Source organism: Pogoniulus pusillus, chromosome Z (genome assembly GCF_015220805.1).
Source record: "Pogoniulus pusillus isolate bPogPus1 chromosome Z, bPogPus1.pri, whole genome shotgun sequence".
In the NCBI taxonomy this organism is placed as follows: Eukaryota; Metazoa; Chordata; class Aves; order Piciformes; family Lybiidae; genus Pogoniulus; species Pogoniulus pusillus.
Window position 1 is genome coordinate 98,981,145 of NC_087309.1, and position 21,021 is coordinate 99,002,165.

At 41.2% G+C, this 21,021-nt stretch overlaps 1 protein-coding gene across 2 annotated transcripts in view; it reads right to left on the reverse strand.

Moving 5' to 3' along the window:
* Nucleotides 1-21,021, reverse strand: part of TNFAIP8 (TNF alpha induced protein 8) — a 73,050-nt gene that overhangs the window by 24,074 nt on the left and 27,955 nt on the right. Inside the window, exon 1 of one of the 2 annotated variants that reach the window (XM_064140230.1) lies at nt 16-60. The exons of the other annotated variant lie outside the window; for it this stretch is intronic. Within the exon in view, the coding sequence (XP_063996300.1) occupies nt 16-21 (6 nt within the window). The 5' untranslated portion in view covers nt 22-60. Of the gene's footprint in view, nt 1-15; nt 61-21,021 lie in introns of those variants that run through there. 2 annotated transcript variants of the gene reach the window in all.

Below are 21,021 nucleotides of genomic sequence, written 5' to 3' on the forward strand. Positions count from 1 at the left end.
CCATAAATCCCTTACCGACATTCCTAGATAAGTTAGTTGTCTTTTACAGGCTGCATTGTCCTCTGTGGTGTGGCAAAGCACAGCAGCTGTATCCTTCAAAGCACAGAGAATGAAAGCAAGTATTGCCCTAAGTCGTATCACCGAAAACAAATTAATTAGCAACTGGCCTAGCTAAAGCAGACCCATTTTCAAGCTGAAAAAAAAAAAGGTCTTTAAAAATGTTTTGGAAGTTAATGGTTTGGGTTAATTAATGTTTAGTAGATTGAAACCACTCCCAAAAATCCACAAACTGATGGAAGAACAAGATGAAATGTAACATTTGTCATGATGAAGTGAAATAATCTTTGGAGCCCTAAATTTACTAAGTGTTAGTAGACAGATAAAATAGGCAGAATATAAGCCAGTATCAGGACCTCTGATACTTCTCTTATTTTAGATGACAGACGGATATGGAGAGATAATGACCCTTGTGGTTAAGCATCTGCAAGTTCTGCAAATTAAAATTTCACAAATCTCTCAGAAACTTCAGGCCTTTCTGTAAGTTTTGTAAAACAAACTCCATGATTTTGTTTTGTTTCTTCCCTAAAGGGTCGGGATTGCATCTCTTTACTCAGGCCTGTTTCTCCTGCATACCGGGTCTCAATTCAGACTCAGAAGTATTTGGGGCTTTTTTATATTTAATTTTGTTTGTTACATTTCTTAAGAGCACATGCATCATCTGAAAAGACCCCAGACAGACAGAAGAGTATTTAGGTAGGTAGTTTTCTGATCTTAGCAAGATCAGTGATCTTAGCAAGCAATGATTTGGCATTTGATCATCAAGACCTGATCACCATAGGTGTGAACTCAATGAACTCAAATAATTTTACATAGGCCAGTAAAATTAATGGAGTAAGGCAGGTAAAAATTAAACAGATCCTCTGGACAACACTAGTGCCCAGGAAAGGGATGACCTGCATGGAAGAGACAGTTATCAAAGCATCCAGACTGATTTTGAATCCCATGATGAGTAAACAGCCTTGGAACTGGAAAGAACCCTCATTAATTGTAAACCATGCATGAAATACAGAGTAGGAAGAACAAAACAAAGAATAACAAAACCTCTAAAACTGGAATCATTAGATATGGCTAAATTTCAAAGGGCAAATTTTCTTATGGAAAACAGAAGTAATCTCCTGAAAATGAAGGGCTTAAAATGCATCACACGTTTGGACAAACCCAGTCTCAGAGTGATGGCCAGAATTCCCAGAGGAAAATGAAATCTTTGTGTGGCACACACACACAAAAGATGAATTTACATATGAAGTTTCAGTGGCTAGAAGTCCAAAAGCCATGAAGCTTGGTCAGACAAGGTGGTGCAGTGAAGTATGGTCCTTTACACCCTTTTCTGGAGAAACTTCTAGTTTTAACTTAACAAAACAAACAAACAAACAAAATTAATCGGTGTTCACTTGGTTTGGTTTGCCTTTCAGCTTATAGTTTGAAAATTGTCCTAGTTTCTGCCAACACTAAGGTAGAGTTACCACAGAAAGAACAGAAGACTCTGAAGCTCAGTCCTGAAATGATAAAAAAAAGACTGTCCTGTTTTGGTTCATCAAAAAGAGGAAGCATCAGTACTTCATGAAAAGTATCAGGAAGAAGCTTTCAAGAGGTGGTAGCTGCCATGGAAGCAAGAATAACTCTCCTACTGAAGAAAAGCCCTGCACACCCCCAGGACATTTCTAGAGAAGGAAGTGGTAATATAACACTTCAGACATTACATAATAACAGGGTTTTCAAAACATAATTTTAAATCTCCCCCTGCTTGCATAATGTAATTCAAGTTCTCTGGTGATAACTTCTCCTCTTCCAGAATATCATGTTCAAAGGACTACAAACATTTAAACTATAGAAATAAAGTCTATGTCCAACTTCAACTCATTGCTCAAGACAACAGCCACCAGCCATTTTCTAAGCCAGCAGCATGTCTGTTGCCAGCTGTAAAACTGCACTGAGTTATTTAAAGCCACATGACAGATCTCTGATGGTGGCTGGCAACATCTAGGCTTCCCACCCTACTCCCAACTGAGACAAAAGAAGAGGTGTACAAGTACCTTGAAAGAGCATCACACATATAGGTGCAGGTATGGTTTCTCTATATGCTGTGCCAGTAGCCATACCACAGAGATTTTCTTTCCCACTAGTTTGCAACAATGATATAGAAGTGTTGCACTACACTGTCCCACGTACATCTGTACAGTTGAAGTACTGCGTTTCACGGTACCAGTACAGACAAAGCTTTTCAACCAGCTGCTTTCATGGAGTAAACACAAATATATCATACTTAAATATACAATCTAGGCATTATGTAAATGTTACCACTTAGTAATCATGCAGTAAATTCAAGGAAAGTTCCCACCAACTCTATTCTGTAGGCCCAGAAAGGGGTACCTATTTCTGATACAGGGGGTTTGAGGTGACAAATTTTCAGTCTCTGATGCTTTTCAAAAGGTGTGGATTCCAGGCAAATAATACAAGTCTCTACATAAGAGAAAAATAACATTGAATACTGTTCTGAAGCACCTATATGTATTATTTCTTCATATGTATCATTTCCAAAATGCAACAAGAAATTATGTGATATACCCATCATAGTAAATGCATTTCATCAATTCTCAAATATATGGGGTTTTGTCAAGCTAATGTTCAGACAGGGAATGAGATATAAGAGTGTGGAATTTCAATCCACAGTCTCCCAAGCAGAAATAAGTGCAGCAGAGCAGGTCTGCACACGTTTATGGAATCTCCAAACATGCTGCCCCGTCAGAAGGGCAGTAAGACATTTGTACATCATGTCGTGGGAGGTGGGGAGGGGAAGAAAAAGGAAGCAAATTGTTGTATTCAAACTCCTGGAAGCCACGTTGAGATATCATAAGGAAATTAACTGTACCTGCCTCTTCTGCAAGTGATACATTGTTAACTTGTAGGTTCTACCAGAAAGATCTTTCTGTAAAAGTTACTGGTGGAGTAAACAGTCAAAGACAATACAGAAGTGTGCCCTTGACTTGCCCCATTTTTTGCATCTCTTCTAGTACCTCTACAACATTTTTTTCTGATAGGCAGATCATAGCTGCATAGTTTCAAGATGCAGACATTTATAAAGCAGGAAGCATTTTTGTTTTCCTGCCTTTCACTATTAGTTTAGACTGGTGGGTGAGTATCCCTACAGAGCACTGAGACCTTGCAGCACAGAGCAAAGGACTGCTGTCTCCCCCAGCGTTGCTCATTCCTAAGAAATTCACCTGCAGGCATCTTCTCAGGTGACAAATAGTGCAGCCCTGTCCTGGCCTCTGTGCCTTATGCTGCTGCCACACACAGTTACCATGTGGGCATGAAGGTCCACACACACCTCAGAAGTGCGCGATGGAGCACAGGCAGAGAGGAAAGGGGTAGAGAGTGGGGCAGAGTCACAGAAAAAAAGACAAAAAAAAGGTAACATTTCAGTTTTCTTGCGTTGCACCTAAGTTCTTCCCCTTTCAGTTATACAGTTAAAATTTACAGACAGACATTCAAATTAGCAAGTCAAGATGCTATTTTAAAGTCAGTTCCTAACTCAGAAGCAACATCATCTGTAGCTACGTTACTTCTATTATTGCAAAAAGAAGTGCAGTAGGCACTATGTAGTGTGAGCACGGCAAAAACAAATCCAAACTTCTATGCAGTTTTATTAACTTGGGGTTTAATATTATTTTACAGTAAAAAGAAGACTTTTGAATAGCTGTGCAATTTTAATAACCCTGTTTATACACTTCTGTAACTAAAGCAATGGTGTGCAACAGCCCATCTGTTGTTACTGTAGGCAGATTCAGCTTCCAATTTCTATTTGTTTTGTCTTCTGCCACAAAACACAGATGTATCCAGATAATCTAGACAGGACTTAGCTTTTGACTGATGTCAGAAATAGTGCTTTCAGCATACAGCTTTTGGTGTTTTCATATAACAGCACAACTTGAACATCTCAGTGATCTACGGTGCAGAATTTTAAAGCAGTTTGTCTTCATGCACATAAACCATGTATGAGGCACTGTTTTTATCTCAGGAAAATTCTGCCCACTTGTGATGGTTTGGGGGTTACCCCGCCCCCCCACACTTTGTACTTGCCCCAGCTAACTCAGACGGACCCTGGGAATATAGATGAAGCAATTTATTTACAGCTAGCAGAATTTACAAGCAGCTATTTACAATATATACAGTTATATACAATTATATACAGAAATATACAAAGGATAAACAATACAAAAGCACAACTCCCCTCCCAGAAACCTGAGTCCCCAGGAGGGGCTCTCAAACCACCCCAACACCTCCCCCCGGCCCTCTCAACCTTACCCCAGTTCTCAGGAAGAAGAGAGGTGCAGCCAAGAGGTTAGGGAGCAAGGTTAGTAGGAGCAGGGTTAATGAGATGTGACCAGGTCTAAGGCAAAAGCAAGAGAGAGTGACAAAATAGAGAAAAAGTCTTTCTTCTTCCCAGAGTTCTCAGCGTAACTGTGAGAGAAGTTGACATCAATTGTTTTGATTTCACTGCCTGTTATCTAGTTCTGTTACCAAAACATTCTAGCTTGCTTCAAACTAGCACAATCCACCCCTGTCTACTTCGCTCAGAGTATCGCTGAGAATTATCCAATCTAATCTAAACCAATATTTACACTAAAACAATATATACAAGTTCAGTTCACACTTCAATCAGATGTAGGTGATTCAAAAGCTCAGAACAGGGACTCCCAGGTGACATTGGGTTCGTGCTCACATACTGTAGATTTTTCTCAGTGTTGGGCGCCGATGTTACCTAGAACAGAAAACTCCTAACAACTTATGCTACACACTCTGAATTTAAGCTCTCTCAGCTAAAGTTAAATTTCTCTGTGGAATACACTGGATTTCACCATTCTCCTGCATTACCCAGTAGGTGTGACTAGGACCTTCAGCAGATACCACCCCTCGGACAGGTTTCCCTTCGCCCGAAGGAGAAAATACCCAAACAGTTTTCCCTAACAGATTCTTTTCACGTACAACAGGAACTTTATCACCGTCTACTGTTTGGACCAAATCTGATTGTGCAGGTCCTGCTCTGTTTACTGAACCTCTACTATTTACCAACCAAGTAGCTTCTGCTAAATGTTTGTCCCAGTTTTTCAGAGTTCCACCCCCCATGGCTTTTAGGGTGGTTTTCAGCAAACCGTTGTAGCATTCAATCTTCCCTGAAGCTGGTGCATAATAGGGTATGTGATAGATCCATTCAATACCATGCTCTTTGGCCCAGTTTTTTACTAGATTGTTCTTGAAATGAGTGCCATTGTCTGACTCGATTCTCTCTGGAGTTCCATGTCTCCACAAGATCTGTCTCTCCAAACCAACAATGGTGTTACGTGCAGTAGCATGTGGAACTGGATAGGTTTCCAACCATCCAGTGCTGGCTTCTACCATTGTCAGCACATACTGCTTGCCAGAACGTGATCGAGGTAAAGTGATGTAGTCAATCTGCCAGGCTTCACCATACTTGTACTTTGACCATCTCTCACCATACCATAAGGGCTTGATTCGCTTAGCCTGCTTAATAGCAGCACAAATGTCACAGTCATAGATGACTTGGGTGATAGCGTCCATGGACAAGTCAATTGACCTATCACGAGCCCATCGGTATGTTCCATCTCTGCCTTGATATCCAGATGAGTCATGGGCCCACCGAGCTAAGAACAGCTCACCTCGGTGTTTCCAATCAAGGTCAATGTCAAGTTCAGAGTTGGTATCAACTTGAGCAATCTTAGCAGCTTGGTCTGCCTTCTGGTTGTGTTGATGTTCCTCAGTAGCTCTGCTCTTAGGCATGTGTGCATCTACGTGCCGCACCTTCACTGGAATTTTCTCCAGCCGTGCATCAATGTCCTGCCATAGATCAGCACACCAAATAGGCTTTCCTTTCCTCTGCCAACCATTCTTCTTCCAGTCCTTCAGCCAACCCCATAGAGCATTGGCTACCATCCACGAGTCGGTGTAGAGGTAAAGGATAGGCCAATTCTCACGTTCAGCCACATCAAGAGCAAGTTGAACAGCTTTTACCTCAGCGAACTGACTGGATTCTCCTTCGCCATCTTTCGTTTCGGTAACTCTCCTGGTTGGACTCCAAACTGCAGACTTCCATATTCGCTTGTTCCCAACAAGACGACAGGAACCATCTGTGAACAAAGCATAGTTCTTTTCCTGATCAGAGAGATCACCATAGGGAGGAGCTTCCTCAGCACGAGTTCTTTTCTCCTCTGGAGGTTTGGAACAGTCTGTGCCTTCCGGCCAGTTGGTGATCACCTCCACCAGACCAGGTCGATCAAGATTACCCATTCGTGCTCGTTGGGTTATCAAAGCCATCCATTTAGACCAGGTTGCATCCGTGGCATGATGTGGTGATGAACCTTTGCCCTTGAACATCCAGTTAAGAACTGGCAGTCTGGGAGCTAAAAGCAATTGTGACTCAGTTCCAATCACTTCAGAAGCTGCTTTCACTCCCTCATAGGCTGCTAGAATCTCTTTCTCTGTTGCAGTGTAATTTGTCTCTGAACCTCTGTAACAACGTCCCCAGAAACCAAGTGGACGACCACGTGTCTCATTTGGAGCTCTCTGCCAAAGACTCCAAGTTGGACCATTGTCACTGGCAGCCGTGTACAGAATGTTTTTAATGTCCGGACCAGATCTCACAGGTCCCAAACCCACTGCATGGACTACTTCTCGTTTGATTTGATCAAAGGCTGCTTGTTGTTCAGGTCCCCACTCGAAATTGTTTCTCTTACGAGTCACATCATGCAGAGGTTTGACAATCTGACTGAAACCAGGAATGTGTAGTCTCCAAAATCCCACCACACCAAGAAAAGAAAGTGTGTCCTTCTTACTGGTGGGAACTGCCATAGTAGAGACTTTGTTAATCACATCCTGAGGAATGTGACGGCGACCATCCTGCCACCGCACTCCCAGAAACTGAATTTCTCTGGCAGGTCCTTTGACCTTGTCTCTCTTAATGGCAAAACCTGCTTGCAACAGAATGTCAATGATTTTGTTACCTTTCTCGAAGACTTCCTCAGCAGTTTGGCCCCACACAATGATGTCGTCGATGTACTGGATGTGCTCTGGAGCTTTACCTTTCTCCAGTGCATTGTGGATGACTGAGTGACAGATGGTTGAGCTGTGTTTCCACCCCTGAGGCAAACGATTGAACTGATACTGGATACCTCTCCAGGTGAATGCAAACTGAGGCCTGCACTCCTTTGCTATGGGAATAGAGAAGAAAGCATTAGCAATGTCTATTGTTGCATACCATTTAGCCTCCTTCGATTCCAGCTCGTACTGGAGCTCCAGCATGTCTGGCACAGCTGCACTCATGGGTGGCGTCACCTCGTTGAGGGCATGAAAGTCAACTGTGAGTCTCCAGTCGCCCGTAGGTTTGCGCACAGGCCAGATGGGACTGTTGAAAGGTGAATGAGCTTTCTCGATGACAGCCTGACTCTCCAATTGACGAATCAGCTGATGAATGGGCAACAAAGAGTCACGGTTAGTTCTGTACTGCCTATGATGAACAGTTTGAGTTGCAATTGGCACTTCCAGGTCCTCTATGTCATGATGTCCCACAACTGCAGATTCATCAGAAAGTTCAGGTCTAATGGACAATCTCAATTTATCATCCTCAATCTCTACAGATGCTATTCCAAAAGCCCATTTGTGACCCTTAGGATCTTTGAAACAACCTTGTCTCAAAAAGTCAATTCCCAGAATGCAAGGCGCATCAGGACCAGTTACAATAGTATGTGTCTTCCACTCTTTACCAGTTAAACTGATCTCAGCCTGTATCTTAGTTAACTCTTGAGATCCACCAGTGATTCCAAAGATAGAAATGGACTCTGTCCCTTTGCAATTAGATGGCAATAAAGTACACTGAGCACCTGTGTCAACTAAAGCCCTGTATTTCCGAACTCTTGAACTGCCAGGCCACCTAATGAATACATTCCAATAGATTCGGTTCTCTCCACTATCCCTTTCCTCCTCCTGGCTGGAGGCAGGGCGCCCCTAATGCTGAACATGGCATGTAGGGTGTACACAGTGATTGGTGTTGTTGTGAGAGGAATTGCAACTGTTGGAACAATTGCAGTTGCTCTCAGGAGCTGAAGAAGTGACAGCTACTTTCCTGGCATTACCGCCTCTGTTTCTGCCACTCTGCAGATCCCTGACCCTCTTTGAAAGAGCTGAAGTAGGTTTACCATCTCATTTGTTCATGTTCTCCCCGTATGTGTCACGCAGAAGTATCCACAGTGACGCACGTGATTGCTGCTGTCTGGGTGGAATTTGTCTCCTCCTGGGCTGAAATTGCCTTGCAGGAGGTGGGCGTCTGTTCCTGACAGCAGAAACATGCACCCATTCAGATGATGCAGGAACGGTATCCTTTACCAGATTGGAAATTGAGGTTGTAAGGTCCTCCTTCAGTTCTTTCATGGTATTCTCAAAACCATCTTTCATGCTCTTTATTTTAGAAGTCATAGTTTGTATGGCACAGATTATACCAGAATGTGACAAGCTGTCCTCTATCTGCCTGAGCTGGTCAGTGAATTCACCAACAGTGAAAGACCTTCCATTATCACTCCTTGCTAGAAATTTACTGGCCAAGATGTTAGCATAGGATGAAGGAGCAAGCTTAATCAGCTTCTTCATGAGACCTGTTCCCAAAGGAATATCGTCAGGCTCATGAGTACCATGATCTCCATAAAGCACTTCCTTCACAGCAAACTCCTTCAGAAGCTTAATTCCCTGCTCAACGGTGTTCCACTTCTTGGCAGCCCATGGCAAATCATCTCGGGAAGGATATCTCATAGCCACAGCCAATAGAAGGCGTGTCCACAAGCTAACCCTACCAAGAGGACTTGCCAGGTGTTTGTCCACTCCACTCTCCTTAGTGAGTGGTCCCAGCTGCTTGGCAGACTTGTCTCCTACCTGCAGGGCATTAGCACCAATGCCACAGCATCTCACTAGCCAGCTTAAGATTGGCTCACCTGATTCCCTTGTGTATTCCTTCCTAACTTCCCTGACCTCTCTGAGTGGATCCTTGGAGCCTTGGATGTCATCTTCCTCCTCTTCTTCCTGTTGTTCTGGTGGTGCCGGGCCTAACACAATCTTCCTCATAGCATTCCTAAACTCATTGGAACCATCCTCTCTCTTGGCAGCTAACCTCACAGCGCTCCTCTCACTTGAGTATTGTTGTCTCAGCACATCTACAAGGTCTCGCAGACTAACTGCCTCCTCTTCCTCCTCTTGCTGCTGATCACCAGAGGTCCCCTGTCTTACATCCTCCTGCGAACCACTCTTTGTCTTAGCTTTTGCCTTAGCAGGTGCCGGAAGGGCCTGAGCAGCAACAGACTTGGATGTGTCTGCTGGAGGATTTGAATTTTTAGGAGTCTGACTTGGAGGGTTTGAATCCTTAGGGGTCTGACTTGGAGCATTTGTATTACTGGGGGTCTGACCTGGAGCATTTGTATCCTTAGGGGTCTGACCTGGAGCTTGTGAGTTCAAATCTGCCTTGCTTTTAACAGGAGGATTTTGGTTCTGGTCTGCTGGCTGGGGGTTTGAATTGGCTGAGCTGGTGTCATTAGGATTTGGACTGACTGGGCTAGCGTTACCAGCACTAGTAGTATTATTAACATTAGTGGGATTATTTGCCTGTCCTCCTGGGATGCCTGCCAACCCTGACTTGTTTTCATTTTTGCTAGGAACATTCTGATTTTGGGTACCTGTCTGTGCTCCTAGGGCTCCTGCTGAACTCTGTGGATTGTTGTTTTTGGTTTTGCTATCATTGTTTACGTTAGTGGCAGGAACACTGGCTGTGCTCCCAGCACTTGGAGAAGGAGGGGCAGAGGCTGGCAAGGGGGAAGCTGATAACTGTGTTCCCTTGTTTTGCTGTGAAAGAGACTGCTTCTGAGACACAGAATTTTTCCTAGCTCTTACAGAAGCTGGTTTTGAATTTTTCACACATAATGCCAAAATTAATATGAATATTAAAATCATGAGGCAAATATTAAAAATTGTGAGAAGAAAAACAGTTTTACACGAGCATGTACCTATGCAAACAGTTGGAATTCCTGTCTTAGGCTGAATAACTCTCATTAGAGCCATATTTAAAGCAGAATTTCCATTGATTGTCACATTATTGACCAGAGCTCCTGTAATGTCCTTGGTAATATTCTCAGAGATATTAAAACCAGCATAACCAAGAATAAAATCACCCCAGCTCCAGAACATATCTGAAACCTTAGCTTTAGCCTTATTATAAGCCAGATCAATGAAATAAGCAACAATTTGACCTTTTAACCAACTAAATGCCAAGAAAACAAAACCAGACCAGAGCAATGCACCAACCAAATACAATAGCTGCTTGATTAGCTTCATCTTAATTCCCAGAGCTAATTTCCACTCACTGAAATATCTAGCCCCACGTTGGGAAAGCCAATTAAAAAATGTGATGGTTTGGGGGTTACCCCGCCCCCCCACACTTTGTACTTGCCCCAGCTAACTCAGACGGACCCTGGGAATATAGATGAAGCAATTTATTTACAGCTAGCAGAATTTACAAGCAGCTATTTACAATATATACAGTTATATACAATTATATACAGAAATATACAAAGGATAAACAATACAAAAGCACAACTCCCCTCCCAGAAACCTGAGTCCCCAGGAGGGGCTCTCAAACCACCCCAACACCTCCCCCCGGCCCTCTCAACCTTACCCCAGTTCTCAGGAAGAAGAGAGGTGCAGCCAAGAGGTTAGGGAGCAAGGTTAGTAGGAGCAGGGTTAATGAGATGTGACCAGGTCTAAGGCAAAAGCAAGAGAGAGTGACAAAATAGAGAAAAAGTCTTTCTTCTTCCCAGAGTTCTCAGCGTAACTGTGAGAGAAGTTGACATCAATTGTTTTGATTTCACTGCCTGTTATCTAGTTCTGTTACCAAAACATTCTAGCTTGCTTCAAACTAGCACACCACTGAAATCTGGAGAGACAAAATAAACTAAAACATCAGCAGATAGATCTACAAGACAGATTAAAAAATATGGGTACTCCTGGGTTTGGCCTGATCAATCACAGCTTGCTGCTCCTTATTGCGAACTTATTTTTTAACCCTTTGCACAACAGACCAATTCAGAGAACAAGAGAACAATGCCTGTACCACTTACTGAAGCACTCACAACACTTCCACCTGTTAGGCAAACTCAAAAAGGATACTCTGGTGTATGTTGCTATCACATGGTTAACAAATTACGACAAGTGCAGCCTCAAGGCATTAGGCTCAAGAGGTTCTGCATCATGCTTGGTATCCAGCACTTCATCCTATTCTCCCCCTTCCTCTGTGTTGTCCTCCTTACACATTTCTCTACTCTTCTGTTCCGCATCCATTCTCCACCCTGCTAGTGGTTTACTGAGGTCTGTCTATTCTTCCATTTCTAAACGGCAAAAGTAATACATAGCTAACTTAGAGTGGTATGAACCCACACCACAATTCCCATGAGGCCTTCAGTCAAAGTAAGCAGCACTTACAGCTTCACTGTGGAGTAAACTCTACAAAAGTATGTCTCAGGACCTCCTTTCTTATAATCAACTGGCAGAATAAACAGCAGCACAAGGTGACAAATTCACAATCACCCCACAAAGTTAAGGACAGGAAGAAGCAGCATATAGGGAACAGAATGTGGTTTCCATATGGACACTGTAAAATTTGCCTTACAGAGGCTACTCACCTCAGCTGTTCTTCACCAAACAGAAAATGGACAGGAGGGTATTTTCAAGTATAGCTTTCATAAAGTTGAGCCTGCTTAATACTGAACATAACATTGCCATGAAATCTGAAAATCCCATTAGTCTCATCCATCCAGTTTACAGTGTCAATCTGTTCAATACCCAAAATCACATATATGAATTTTCAACACTGACAATCTGAGAAGACAGTATAATAGTAGAACACCTTGCAACCTGCCAAGACTACTCTGCAGTGTGTATCTTCCAAACCTGTGTCCCTGTTAGAATTATGTTGAGATTATTGGTTTTCAAACAGTGACAACAGTCTTTAAGCTGATGTAGCTGCTATTCGAAAGCTCTGTGGCCATGAGGTGAAGAAGTCTTCACTTAGCCTTAAAACACAACCATGTTCAGGAGCTTTATCTGCATCTGCCACTAATTGTTTCAGCCACAGCCTAGCCTCAGCACAAGACTGTCTTAAACCTCCTGGCCTCAAGACAAGTATTTGTCACCGAAAAGCAGCACACTGCTGGGGTATGAGACTGTTCTCAGCTCAGAACAGATTTCAGAGGCATAAGTTTTCCTTTCCAAACAACACTGTATATTCACATACACAGCAACACCATGACTTCCAATATACAACATCATGTAATTCTGTTCCCTTGACTACAGGTATCATGTTGTATAAACCCACTAATAATAAATAATGGGTTTACTGTAGCCATGTAGATGCCATGATTTGACAGGCATCAGCTACCAGTTACAGAAGACAAGGTTCCAGAGCAGCAGCAAGTATAAACCTATTTCTCAAGAGCAAACATGCTAAGTAACACAGAGTGACTTGGCTGCTATCCACACAGAGGAGGTAATGTGGTTGCTTGCTGAATGTTCAGGAGTTCACAGAGGATGTGACCAGAAGTTACAGATAGTGAAGGTTAGCTGTCTTTTGATGGCCTTGCACCAAGGACTGCAACAGGTACTGATGGCAAGCTTATAGCACTCTTTCTCTAGATACCAAAAATCCCACTCGTTATTTTGATTTTCCCTTTAAAAGGAACACACACACATTGCTACTGCCAACACAGCTATGCCAAGCAAAAGACAGCATTGAAGACAATGAAATACTGATGAAAAGTCCTGTGTGAACAGATGTAGGAGGTGCAATCCTCCAGATTGCTATAGAGTACAGCACATGTGAGCTAGCTTTGTCACACAGAAAAATAAGCTTCCCAGTAACAGTTTATAATAAAACCCCTATCAAGTGGTTGTGTTATTATGCAACATTTCAGCCTTAGCAAAAATGAAAGAAAGGTCTAAGAAGAAATCCAAGGGGCAGAACGCTGAAACCAAACATTAATAAACCCTGCATCAGAAACAGCAACCACATAACAGCATCACAGATTCCCTAGACAAGTGGGGAGTAAACACCCTACATAGAGACTGACAGCATCACCACAAGCCACAAAAAGAGAAGCTTACACCAGATCCCCTCACAGCAAGACATTAGAAAAGACATATTGCCAGATACTTAGACATCAAACCCCAGTGCTGGAACAATCTTAATTGAAATGAGCTATTTTAATTAAAAACAGGAAATTTGGCATCACATAGCCAAAAGTCAAAAAGAACTGGAAAACAAAGTGTGTGAACTAGTGCTAAATAGAGTCTGTCTTTTAAACAGTGCTATTTCTTCTTCTTTTTTTCTTTTTTTTTTTTTTTCTAGAGTGTGGCACTGACACTGACAGAATAGAAAAGTGAATATTGTCATTAAAAGAAAAGGTTTTAGTTCATGTAAAAGTGGCATACATATGGAAAAACACATACATCTCAGTTCGTGAGGGCTGTATTCCAGTCCAGTGCGAATGGTCCAAGTGTTCTACTCGTGTATCAAACAAAACATGCCCTTTTTATTTTAGGCACCAAAGCCATTCATCATGTAAACAGTCAAAACACAACTTCTATATCAAATGCAATCTTATCTAGACAAAATTTCAAATCAAGCAAAACTGAAAAATGCTATGCCATAAGAATAATCCCCTTTTACTTAAAATTTAATTAGAAGAGATTAGAAGAGGGATTTGAATAGATATTAAGCCTAAGCAGAATTTGTTCTTTAAAAATCAAGTTCAACTATGGTTTACATTCACAAGCCAGATGCAACTAATTAAACAGTGTTCATTCAAAGAACTGTACTGATTTCTGTATATTCCAAATAAGCTTTAAATCAGACTACTATTTGCCAAAAATGGTAGCATGAAGCCACACTAATAATGTGGAAAAGTACTTGTGGGAACTGGACTTCTATTGGGAAAATACTAAGACTATATTGAATTAAGTGCTGAAATATCAGTTACAAACATCCAAACAAATTTAAGAACTCAGGATTTATAGCAGCCTTAAAGGGAAGATTTTCAGCACTTGCTTCCTCTGGCCTGTGGTGACATTTTCCTAACTAAAGTACATTTGGGAGATCAAAACTTTAGGCTGATCCAAGTGAGAGTGACTACTTAACAGAGCAGTAGTGTCTTCCTCATCTTTCTTTCCACATATGATGACAGTGTAGGTATGTGGAGTCCACTTGAGGAAGGTATTAATTAATTTAAATTTCTTTCTGTGGCCTAAAATAGCTCTCTGATTTTTATTTTTTACTTTTTTAATAAAAATATCTACTTAACAATATCTGAAGGGGGCCTACAAGAAAGCTGGTAAGGGACTTATTAAGGTATCAGGTAGTGACAGGACTAGGGGTAATGGATCCAAGGTGATGTAGGGTAGATTTATATTAGACATTAGAAACAAGTTCCTCACCGTACGGGTGGTGAGATACTAGAACAGGATGCCCAGAAAGGTGGTGGAGCCTCATCCCTGGATGCTTTTAAGGCCAGGCTGGATGTGGCTCTGAGCAACCTTATCTAGTGGAAGGTGTCCCTCCCCATGGCAAGGAGGTTGGAACTAGATAATCTTTGAGGTCCCTTCCAACCCTGAAAGTTCTGTGATTCTAAATTATTTTCAGTTAAAAGTAGACATTTCTCTCACAAAAGATAGGTTTGGATGATTTCTAATCTGGTTATGACAACTGAAAACCTGTACCTTGCTTATTTTCATGTATATCAAGGAGGCTTACACTAGTGAGTAATGTAGGCAAGTGCCAAAATTCCAAGTGTAATCTCTGTTTTGTATTTTACTATTGCATTAAAACTGAATGTTGGATATTTATCAACTGCTGTGAGCTCCAATTTAAAAAAAAAAAGGCGGGGGGGAGGAGGGGGGAAGAAATGAGATTTTTGCAGGAGCCCAAATGAGTTTATTTATTAGAAGCATGTTTAACCTTTCAAGTATTTTACCTACTTTGCAGGAAATTCACAGTTCAGCTCTTAGAATGTTTTAGCAACAATAATAACACAGTTTGCACTCTGGGGTTAGGCCAATACCACTTCACAGGGTTACTGCAGGACTTCCATGAACTATTTCAAGTATTCATTTACAAAAAACTAAAAAAAAAGTGTGGACAACAAGATCTGAACAAGACTTCCTACTCTTTTCACTCAACATCTCAGTTGCTGAAAGCTGAATTATGCCACATACTTCAGATGATTTAATGTTCAGGTGGCTGGTCTATTGGGATCTGTACTACTGCAATTCTTCCTAAAGGCTGAGGACTTCACAGTATTTTTACAAACTATGAGGTACAGTATGGACAACAGTTACTATCTTTGTTTACTTTAGTGAAAAAATGGAGCTAAACAAATAAACAAAAACTACCATTGACTTTGCCACTGTTGGCATATAAGGGATGGAGCACTTATATTAGAAATCCCATGTAACACACTTTTCCATGTTGTACAGAGGTAAAGCCTTCAGAGACACCCACCTGCTCCACTCTATGCATTCCACATCCATCTCCCTTGCGACATCTGTCAGGGAGTGATGTAGGTCATGGAGTATTTGTTGTTGGTTTTGACAAAAGCCACGAGGTGGCAACAGCACCCCGAGAAAAAAGAGTAGGTCTTCAGGATTGTTTTTCTCCGATCCAGCCAACAGAGCAGAGCCAGCAATAGAGGGCTGCTACAAATGCCTCATGCACAGCCTTGTGTTAACATTTTATATTGCAACTCACACAGAAAGATTGAAATTGTGGTACTGAACAGTCCCTGATGCAGTGGCTGCCATCTGAAACGGGTTGCCAGCACATCAGGCAGATGAAGAAAATGTCTATCACTTTTTCCAACCCAAATCCCAGATGTGTTTGAGAAAAGACTCAAATCCATCTAGCAGACATTAACATTAAGAGAGCAATATAATGGATAGTATGGTGCTAACAACTTGCCTCCATGGATTTAGAACCATAATAAAATTTAAAGTATCACTGCAAGGTACAGATACAACTGCGCTACTCATGATGCTCATTCCTTGCCACAAGTTTCTGCATGCAGTGACTCAGTTCAGCTTTGTTCTGCCTGTATGTTTCCCCCTTTCCAATCCTGGTATTTCCTTTAAAGAAATGGGTTAACGCAACCTTTTCTCCCCCCACCATAGGAGAGGTTTTCCAACACCTTTAAATCACCTTCCCAGCTCCAAAATCAGTGGCAGCCTTTCCTATCACCAGCAATACAGGACTGGTTTGCATGGCTAAATCAGGAGGTAGTAGATAATTCACACAGACAGAGGATGAAAGAGGGGTTTGGAGTGGAGTAGGTCTCCCCTGTTTCAGGAATTCAGATAGGAAGAGGACTCTTCACAATGTACGCACTTCTGTGAAGACGTCATGCTGAAATAGGGGAGAGGTAATATCTACCCTTATCTAATAATTGGGAAGCCTGATGTCTCTTGCCTGATGTATATGAGTCATAAGAGGGCTCATGCCAAGTCACAAATTCCATTACTATGCATTATTAAAAAGCCCAACATAACTAAGAAATGCCATAAAGACCACACATAAAACCTTCACTAAGCATGTCGCTTAATACCCACCTGTGCAGACTAGCCTAGCTGAGCCTGCTTTTGGCAGAGGCTCAATGATTTCTGGAGGTCCCCTCCAATCTCTAATATTCTGTCACCCTGTGATTATGTGATTTTCCTTTGTGTGACTTCCAGAAAAAGACAATCTCAGTAACGATGTGAGAATTCAAAAACTCTGAAGTATTTTTTTTCTTTTGAAAATTAAAAGTAACTCAAATGGTGGAGAATGGAAAATTAAATTGTAGTAGTTGTTTCTATGTACACTGCAAAACTACTATTATGGGGGACGGGCCCCACGTAATAATTTTTTCCCCAAGTATTAGTCACTTATTTTTTCTACCTGGCAATTAAAATCTTACCAGACATTTTAACAAAATGCAACTAGTTTATCACTTACAGTAACTGAATGCAGTATGACAAATTAATATATTCTAGTTTAATCATTGCTGGCTACAGACATCTGCCTATCATGTTTCCAAAAGTCTAAGAATGTAACCCAAATACTAAATCTATGTTTTCTACTTTCTAGTTGCCATAAAGCATTTCATCCTAAATGTATGCACAAATGTATTCACATTCTCTATGAGAAAAAAGGAAAAAAAGATGAAGCAGGAACTGCCATCACTTAAAACATGCCGATTATTCTAAAGACTTCTGTCTAAGCAGATGAGATGTTCCACATCAGCTCGATCCACATTTTCAGCCAATATAGTATCAAGTTTTTAATCTCTGTAAGTGAAACTGAAAAGACAGATTTCCCTTCTTTATCAAATACCAGACATCACACGCTTAGCTTAATTGTGAAAAAGAACAGTACCAAAGAATGCATTAATTTAAGGCAGTTAAATATCACCTATTCAGCAGAAAGCTCATATGCTCACAGAGATATACAGCTGTTCTATTCAAACTGGATTTTTTTATCCAGACAGGCTTACTTGATATCTGCACAGCTGGCTGCAGGTAAGGAACAGCAGCAAGTCTAGTTGATGAATGGAAAAGCAGAGGCGAAATGTAGCATTATGAGGTCAGGCTACAAATATATTTGACTCAAAACCAGTGCAATGCTTTCCCAAAACAGAGCATTCCAATACCTTCATAACACAACCTATTTTTAACAGCAGGAAAAAACCAGCAGAAGCTTACTTGAAAGTAAACAGTGAACATGTTTGGGCAACACAATATAAAAGACATCATGGTTCCTTCATTTCCCAAGTTTGGTTTCACAGTCCTCTGTGGTTTTTACTCCAGAGCTTGTACTGTGAATGCAGACTGTCCTTCAACCTTGTGACCAATTCCAGACAGCTCTTTAACAGTTGCTGCAGAACAAAGAAAAATCTAATCTGTTCTCAAAGTTCCTATAGAATTTAAACACAGCAGACTCCACATGTAGATCCTGAAAATTGAGAAGTATAGAGGATTATCAAAGTAAATAAAGAAAACTTCACTGTAAATATCACAGGCATAACAAAAAACTCAGGAAAGCCATCTTACCAGTAGCTAGAGTAGTTACAAGGTTTTGACCCTACTGACTGCAGGAAAGAAGCAGGAATTACTCTTTTGTGGCATTCCCACATTCCAATATTGATCACAAATAGATGACATACAAACACTTAACACTGAAGGAATATGGAAATAATAAAAATTCAAAAGAACATACTGCCCTAAAATGTACAAGTATCTAGCATCAACAAAGAAATCTGTCTCAAAATGATGCTTGGAACAAAATATTATCAAAAAGTTGTTGTTTTTTTTTTTAACTGATAACCAAACCTGGTATTTTGTGATGACTGATTTCTGGCAAACATTGCTGCTTTAAGAGTTATGAACTGGATGCACTTTCTTCTCTAGTTTTTAAGTAGCATGCAAAGTGACAAGGTATAGAAAATACGGGTATCCCCTACATGACTCTGTTTTGTGTAGAGTCTTGATCGATGCATACATGCATGCACACACAGAGTATCTGTGGAGTACCTCTTCTCTGTGTATTTTTCCAGATCCTGATATGAAGATCTACCTTTCAAAAAGTATTAATTATTGATGTCAACTTCTCCCTATAAATACACCTTAAAATTCTTTGAAGAACTACAAATGCACAGCAGAAAACAGAAACCACCCATAGTAAAGTCTGTGCAACAAGGATCTGAAATAATGTATTTGATGGCTACAGAGATCTATTTTAATCTTACTTGATCCCCCACTCAGAGCTACTTTTGGCTTTTCAACAAATGGTTCTAAATTAAATCAGAACTGAAATTGGATGCTTATATGAAAGTTTTCTCATCTTGAAGCTGGTCCTAACCTCAATATATAAAGAAAAGATAAACAAACCAAAACCAAGAAATCAACAACAAAATCCAGAATTGATATTTAGCCTTAATTAATGTATTGACAATCTCCATGCATCAAAAGGCCTTGTGTCAGAGATGAAAAATTCCACTGTATAAAGTGTGGGGTGAAATAGGCACTGCCTTTCTGTCTGAAGTAGGATTTCTCCCTCCAGAGAGAAACTAGGACCTTGTGCATGTCAATGTCTACGATGCTCAAGCAAGCCCTTATCTAACATACTGGTGGCTGTAAACCACATATAAGCTGGCCAGCTCTCTTCAGGGGTCATGATGTCTAACTCAGGGCTGAAATCCCTGTGTGAATAAGATAGTACATTTTTCCTCCCCACATATTTTATGACAAAACTCTCACGTACAAAGCAACAGATTTATGACTTCACATAGTACCGGTTTCATAAAGTAAAAACATCACAACTAAAATACCTACTCCAGCACAGGCTGTACAACAAAGTTAATTATTCACAAGCATTTTCTACTAAAATGGAAACTAGACATCAATGCAGTTTTCACTAAATAAGACAAATGAAATACTACCTTCTGTATCTAAGCAGAACTGTCAACCCTCAACAAATAAATAGCATCTATTTCTGCAAGAAACTAGGTATTGATAAAAGTGTCCATCCAAAAATGAAGTCAGCAACATTATGAAAGTTGTCCTGGAGTCCTGTGTATCCCTAAGTTCCTCTCCTGCCTGATTTCGAGGGGAGCGGGAAAGCCGCCTGGTTCCCCCCCCCACCTCGCCTGCCCCGCAGCCATGAAGGGGGTGAGCAAAGGGGTCCTGCCCGTACGAGGAGTGCCCCGTGCGGTGCCGCGCTAAGGTGTGGTAACTCTGCCCTTTGTCTAGAGAGGGTATAAACTGGGGGGCTTCCCGCCTGTGGCAGCTCCCGCCTTGGAGTCCGTCCCTGCCTGGACTTTCGTGCCGGCCTGAGACTTCTCCCTCCGCCCTCCTTGCCTAAGCTGAATACAGAAAGCTTCAAAGGATTGCTTCCCCATTGACACCTTTGTAAGAGCTGAATACCTCTTAACGACTCTCCGACAGCTTCTGCAGGAGAACGAGAGAGACAAACCCCGCCAGGAAGCCAGCCTGATCGTGAGTTATTTTGGCTCAACTTTATTAGTAAGAAACCCGCTATTAATTAATAGCTAAAGACTTCCAAAATAGTCAGATTATTGATGGTATCCCTGTAGGTAATTCTCAAGCAACCCAATCTGCTAATTAAAATAAATTAATCTTTGTATATATAGTTTTGGGGGCAGGTTTTTGGGAAATAAAATAACTATTTTTGTATAAAATTCCCGACTCGGCCACACATTAATTCCTACCTCCACAACAAAAGTCCAGGCAGTCAGAAAAATATCAACAAGTAGCACCTCCGAAGGCCTTTTGCAAGGGTCTTGTTTGATTGTATTATGATGCCTGATATTCCCTCAAAATTAAAAATGCTTCTGTTTTTATATGAACGTTAGTGGAGTCTTGTGCACCAGTTTCATTCTAAATGTAAAGATTATTTTTTTAGGCCAAATGTTTGTTTAGAACATTAACACTCAGTGAATATATCCAGCATTCTACATGAAGCCTGTGCTAACGTTCTGAGCTATGTAAATCTTGATTTATTATAAAATGAGGCAGCAGCATTATACAATTGCCTACCCTATATACAGTTCAGAAATATTTGTAAGACATGCACTCTTTGTCCACAAACCATAGTGTTTTCCAGAGAAAACTCTGTTACATTCCTAAATGCATATGTTCGTAGCAACCAATACATTTAGGACATACCATTCACTCAAACCAGGACTAAGCATGACTAGAGCTGCTAGGACAGGGGTGTGCTCAGATCTTCTCCCTCCAGGAGGACATAAATATCTGGAATATGCTGCTGCATTCTCAGTTTCTTTAAAGTGTCTGAATCTCAAAATCAGTTGACAG